We start from the raw sequence: 6,970 nt of genomic DNA, 5'->3' as shown, positions 1-6,970 counted from the left end.
TGGTGTTGCCACATTGCAAGTAGAGCAAGCATGCTAACCTTGGCCAGTCCATCCAGAAAGGCTACTCCTTGCTGGGTAATCATTTATAGTCCACATCAAAGCTGCTCGAAGAGTGAAGAAACTACCATCGACTGCATCTCGAGTATGTACACCAGTCACCCATAATTCTTTTAACTCATCAATCAATGGTCTAAAGAAAACATCAAAATCTTTTCCTGGCGAATGAGGTCTCGGAATTAATAAGCTCAACATGAAATTAGTTTCCCTCATGCATAACCATGGTGGCAAGTTATATGTCGTCAACACAACCGGCCACATACTATAAAAAAGACTCATATTACCAAAGGGATTGAATCCATCTGCAGCCAATCTAAGCCGCACATTCCTGGATTCCATTGCAAATGTTGGATTATTTCGGTCAAAGTCCTTCCAAGCTTTCCCATCAGTAGGATGACGCAATACACCATCTTCTTTTATACGTTGCTCGTGATGCAATCTCATATGTTGAGCAATGTGCCTCGATGCATATTTTCGCATTAACCTAGGGGTTAAAGGAAAATAATGCATCACTTTATGAGGCACTTTCTTGCCCTTGGTGTTCTTGTCCACCCATCGATCCTCCCCACAAACAGGACATTTACTTTTTCCAGCATGTTCTTTCCAAAACAGTGCGCAATCATGCTTGCAGACATGGATTGACTCGTATCCCAATCCAAGTTTCCGCAACAACTTTTTCGTTGCATAATGCGATTTTAGAAGCTTATTTGGGGCTGGAAATGCATCATGTAACAACTCCAACATTCCATCAAATATTTTGTTGGGAATTTTTCCCAACACTTTGAAATGCATTAACTTCACTAGGAAATTCAATGATGTGTAATTTTGACACCCGAGGAATAATGGAGCCTCGATCTCAGCAAACAAATCGTTATAATGTTGCCCACCCCTGTAGTCTGTTGTAGGTATCTCTTGATCGAGCCCATTCTCTTCATATTTGTCATTGTCATTTTGTATAACATCATTGAGAACATCCATCATTTCATCTTCATCATTTTGATCTATCACTTTCCTCATTGGTATTATTTCATCATCTCCATGCCAATGCTAATTGGTATATTTCCGTAGAAAACTATTTACAAAGAGATGATTTTCTAATACATCAATCGTCTAAAATTCAACGTTGACACACCTCCTACACGGACATTTTACCAATCCCCTTGAGTCAACGCACTGCCGAGCTCTCTGGAGAAAATCCATCACACCAGCCTCATACTCATCGGATAATCGATCTGTCAAATTAATCCAGCTCTTGTCGATCGACTTTGTATGAATGTACCACTGTACGGAACACTAATCATCAAACTTACAATCAATTTGTGTGTGTGTGTCCTAATTCAGAGAGAGGCAAATTTAAGAGTCTTCAATGACTCACCCTCTCTGAACGGGTCTAAGGCTTCTTGTGATGAACACTAAAAAAATAAAAAATTATCACTAGGTGATAATAACACACTATCATATCTTTGGTAATCATTTCTTATTGCCAAAGAAAAAATCAAATAAAATTAAATATTGTTTTTATAATGCCTTATGCTCTTTGAAGTTAATTATGTTGTTTTATGATATCAAACTATAATATATTTGAGTGTAAATATTATTAAAATTATTTAAATTTGACATATTTTTTTCTAACTTAAAATATTAATTTTAATTTTAATAATGATTAAGATTATGTTTAAAATTGGTTTTCTAATAATATATTTGTTAATTTTATTTAATAAGAACTAACAAATATTATTTTTTTACATATTAATTCAGTATTTATTAAATTACATATTTTACTTATGCTTTATTGAATAGTTTTATTAATTTACACAAAATTTCTAAGATTTGTTTAAGAGTTATTTAATTACTTTAGGATTTAATTATTACTTAAATTATTTAATTAATGTTTATTTTTATTAAAATTTAGTTGCATAATGTTAATGTTAATTTTATTTAATCATAATTAAAAAATATATTATTTTACTTATCAATTCACTATTTATTAAATTAGAAATTTTATTAAGTACTTCTACTAATATTCACAATATCTCTAAATTTTACAATTCTATAAAAAAATTTGGCAGCATAACGACTATATTTTCATCTATCCCAAAATTTAAAATCCTACAAATAACACATAAAAAATATCCAGACTCAGAACAGTGCAAAATATCGTAATTTCACTAAAAAACAACAACACCAAAAACAGAAACAAAGTATCAATATTCATCAACACTAAAATTAAAAAAATTAACAGCAATAACAAATACCAATTTTATCAAAATAAAAAAAACCAATCTATTAATCTAACTTTATTAACCCAATCTGTATAGTAATGTAACACTCAAATTAATTATCCCAAACTAAAAAATTAACACTCAAATTAATTATCCCAAACCAAAAAATTAACTCTCAAATACACTAAAAAAAAGGGTTTTAGCGACGACTTAAGTCGTGGCTAATTCCCCAAATGTCGTCGCTAATTTCTTTAGCGACCACCAAGTCGTCGCTACTTGTCGTCACTATTTATGTCTAGCGACGACACGTTGTCGCTAAAAGGTCAATTTTTTCGTCGCCGTTCGTTTGCAATTTCCTCTGACCAGTGGAATAGTGTTGAGATTTAGCGACAACATGTTGTCACTAAAAGTCCATATATTTTTTTTAAAATTTAATTTTTTTTTGGGTAATCGTTAAAGCACTATTATATATACTTAAAAAAGGCCATTATTCAATATATATACTAACACATTTTTTTGTTAAAAGATTTGAAATAGAAGAGAAATTTAATTATGCACAAAATTATATTTTTACTATAAATATATTTATGACAAAGTAACTATCATAGTAAAATTAAAATACATAAATATAAATGTTTTTAACTAGGTGTTGTAGGATTGGCACCATGACCTTGCTGAGAAGATCCAGATCCCAAGACTCCACCAATCCTAGCCAAGTGCTCCTCTATGGCTCGGAGTCGCTCCCTCACCTCTTGCATGTCTTGTGTGGTAGGAGGTGGTTGGGCTGGTTGAGGTACATCAGCCGCTTCACAATTCTCCCTCGTGCGAATCCTACGACCAAGGCTCGGCTGATAGCCTCGACGACGTCCAAAGATCATCTCAACAAGAATAATGTCATCCTCTTCTCTCAGGATAGTACTCGAAGCTGAGGCGCTCGTAGATGATTGTGACTGCAGAGTGTCACGTATCTCCATCATCTTTTCCTGTATCACACAATTTTCAAAAATATTAGAATTTACAACACAATAAAGTAAGAAAATCATAAAATATAAATTTACTTACATAGTTATCCTTTGCTGCCTTGCTCACCCAACCTTCCCCGTCTGTGTACTTAGTCGCCATCCAAATCTTTGGAACCCCAGCAAGACACCCAGTTTGTAAATCACGCTACAATACAAGAATTTTGAAAAAAAATTAAGAAAAAAAATCATTATAAAAAAACATAAATAAAAATTATGTAAAAAAGAAAGTACCTTCTTGTAACAAAGGGCTGGCGTAGACTGTGAACCCTGCACGCTTCTCTGTTTTTGTTTTGCACGGTTCGCAGAGTTAGTCTCAGAACGCCTCTGCAAAGAACTTGTGTTAACCATATGTTAAATTAACAAAAATAAATTAAAAAATAATATTTTTGTGAATACCTTCACTTCAGGGCGATCAAAATACTGGAGCGCCTTTTGCCATTTCTCCATGCCCAAACCATCAGGAGGATGTGCTCGACCATTATTTTTTAAATGAGTGGACAAGTCATTCTTCCACTCTGAGTAACGATCAGCGCACGACCGTTGAATGCCCAAAAGAATGTCGGGGAGGTTCTCTGAGGCATATCGACTTCGACCAATGTCGAATAAATCATCCTGAATCAAAAAAATAAAATAAATTAGCTAGATTTAATATTAAAGTGAACCCAATAAAAAAATTATAGAAATAAATGACCTCTAGACGAGGAAGTATGTGATCCCTAACTTCGCTTGGTAATTTATCCCATCGGTCATAGTCGGGATCGGCATATTGTCAAATGAGAATGCTGATCTCTCTAGAGAAATGTTGGAAATAATCACCAATTTCTTTGTAAGTCTTCCCTCGAACATCCCACTCCAGTGGTAGTGGTATACCTAATGCAACTCTAGCTTCTCGAGTTGAAAACCCTTTGTTGATGCCGCGCCTTTTCGTTTTAGTCGTCACTATTATTTCTCAAATACATATAATTATTATATACACATAGATAACTTAATTCAATATATTTATCCAAAAAAATAATAATTGCATGTGATACCTCTCTCATAATCAGCCTGTATTTGCATTGGATCTGGAGGAGGATCTGCCCCACCATCACCTTCGTGATGTTGCATAACCGCAGAAGACATATCTAAGCCTCTGATAAAAAACACAACTCCATAACCAAACAAAAGGCCTCAAAACAATGGGTCATCATTAATATTTAAGAATAGTGGGGATTTAATCAACATGACTTATAATAATATACCTTAAAGTCACCAAGTCAAATTGTCTTAAACACTCAAAGCCACCAATCCACCAAATCAATCAATCTAAAACAATCAAATTTGAAACCAAATTAATACTATAAATAGATTAGAAACCAAGTTCAAACACGTATACATTTCTAACTAAAAATCTCAACACACCAACTAATAACACTCTTTAAAATAAACCATAAATCATACTCTGCACAGGATAAGAATTTGATATAAACACACATATACACAAACTAATAACAAAATGGGCACCTAATTAATCCTAAACATATAAAAGAACCAAAAGAATACCTCAAGATACAAAGTCCATAAATATTGATTGCATAAAAAAAACAACTAATGAGATTTCACAGAAAAAACAGAGCTTAAGCTATTCTTTGATTGCTATAAAATAAGCTTAAAATTGAAAACACTTAACAGAAAACACAGAGCAAAAAGTAAAAGCATATATTTTTTAATCTTGATATTAACACAAAACAGAACAAGCAAGAGCACAAAACCAGCAAGTCCAAATGTTTTTATTATTATAGTTCCAAAAAGAAATACCAAACTGAATACAATAGATTTTTGTTTAGAAAGTCCACACCATCTATAACTATAACTATAACGATAGAGAACTATGTTTAATGTCAATGCATATGAAAGGGAAAAGTCGTCCAATTTGGTCATTGTTTTCTTGGGCTCTAATTAATACCCAATATGGTTGTTTTCATTATAATATAAAAACAGACATAGTATAAAAAGCTTTCATGTTGTTATTGAAAACTAGCTCATTTGTATCCGTATATTGGTGGTTGTGATTGATGCTTAGGTTACATGTGAGTTATTCTCTATTAATCTGTTCTGGCCAGAATTATGGTTGCAATACATATCTGAAGAAAGCCTTAATAGTCATCCCAGTTAAGTTTAAGATTTAAATAAAATCATGTACTTCAAATATACAATTCTATACGTGCATTTGTATAAAACCCCACTATAAATTAAGATAACATAAAAATGAACAAAGCAAACAAGATAGCTAAATCTAGACTTCGAAACATCAAAAAGAAAATGATCTTAATAATCAAAGCTACAGAAAAGTAAAACAAGGATAAATCTCAAGTACCAACCTGATGAGCAAGATCAAATTGTGCCAATATAACTTATACATACTTATATAACAAGTACCTCTGAACACCATAAACCAGAGTCAAAATTATTATCCCAATCATACAAAAACAGAACATATACAACCTACTTTCTATCCAAATACTCCATAACTTAAAAATGGACCTAAAAGACACTCCATAACTTAAAAAGCTTCCAAGATAAATGCACTCAGTGCAGTCACTTTATTCTTGTCCGACCAAAACAGAACATCCAAAAATAAAACCAAAGTTTCAACAAAATAGTGCAGTCACTTATGCTCAATGCAAGTATCAAAATAAAATACCACAGTAAGAACCTTTTATGATCACTTAATTGTTAGACAGAACAATTGAAAAATTAAACAATATGAGTCTAATAAAGGTTAATTGATTAATTGTTTTCTTCAATACCAAATTAAATCAACAAAATACCCCTATTTATTTTCACCAAAACACCAATTTCAGAAAATAAAGAAACAACAATAAAAATTAAAGAAACAACATAAACAAATTAAAGTCTTGTTACCAGATAAAGAAATTGCAAAATGACAACATATTTTGCCCCAAAACACAAACAAAATCTCATCACAAAAAAATTCAAAATTCACGAGCCAATATATACATTGACATACATAAGAACACATAACAAACAAGATTCAAAACAAACTTTCACATTTCATTGAAAAAATAAACTTTATATATATATATATATTATAGGATACCTGTTTGCATTAAGAAAATGGATAGACTATTACAAAAGGATGGGAAGTAATTAAAGAAAAATAACATCACAAAGAACAACAAATATACATATTATTCTGAGAAACTCAAAACTTGTAAAAATAGTAAGACTTCTTTTTCTTCATAAAAAAACAAATATACTATTTCAAATAGGACTGAATATGTGTAAATATCAATCTAGTTATAGGTAGCTATAGCTTAAACATATTGTATTAATTACATAAAATTGGACTAACATTGTATAAATGGGCTGGGTGATTCTGTTTTCCTGAATACTACTAGCTAGCCCAAATGTTTTTATTATAGTTCCAAAAAGAAATATCAAACCCAATACAATAGATTGTTTGTTTAGAAAGTCCACACCATCTATAACTATAACTATAGAGAACTATGTCTAGTGTCAATGCAAAAGATAATATATAATTTTATATATATTAACATGTTCAGCCCCTCTAGAAAGTAGAATCTATCCTCCATTGTCATTCCAACCTTCACTTGACTCTATATTGGGTTCTATTATGAGGACTGTTCAAACACCACAAAGAATATC

The 6,970-nt window shown here is 31.8% G+C and overlaps 1 protein-coding gene across 1 annotated transcript; it reads right to left on the bottom strand.

Moving 5' to 3' along the window:
• Positions 1–2,813: 2,813 nt before the first annotated feature.
• On the bottom strand, positions 2,814–4,177 carry LOC133833986 (uncharacterized). The gene is made up of 3 exons (XM_062263536.1): positions 3,698–4,177; positions 3,342–3,625; positions 2,814–3,262 (listed from the first exon to the last, which is right to left on the bottom strand). Exons 2-3 carry the CDS (start codon positions 3,399–3,401, stop codon positions 2,918–2,920), a joined length of 405 nt encoding a protein of 134 aa, XP_062119520.1. The 5' UTR covers positions 3,402–3,625; positions 3,698–4,177; the 3' UTR covers positions 2,814–2,917.
• Positions 4,178–6,970: the final 2,793 nt, after the last annotated feature.

The sequence above is a fragment of the Humulus lupulus genome, chromosome 5, assembly GCF_963169125.1.
Source record: "Humulus lupulus chromosome 5, drHumLupu1.1, whole genome shotgun sequence".
NCBI lineage: Eukaryota > Viridiplantae > Streptophyta > Magnoliopsida > Rosales > Cannabaceae > Humulus > Humulus lupulus.
Note: the sequence above shows the minus strand (reverse complement) of the source record. Positions and strands in the feature narration are given on the sequence as shown.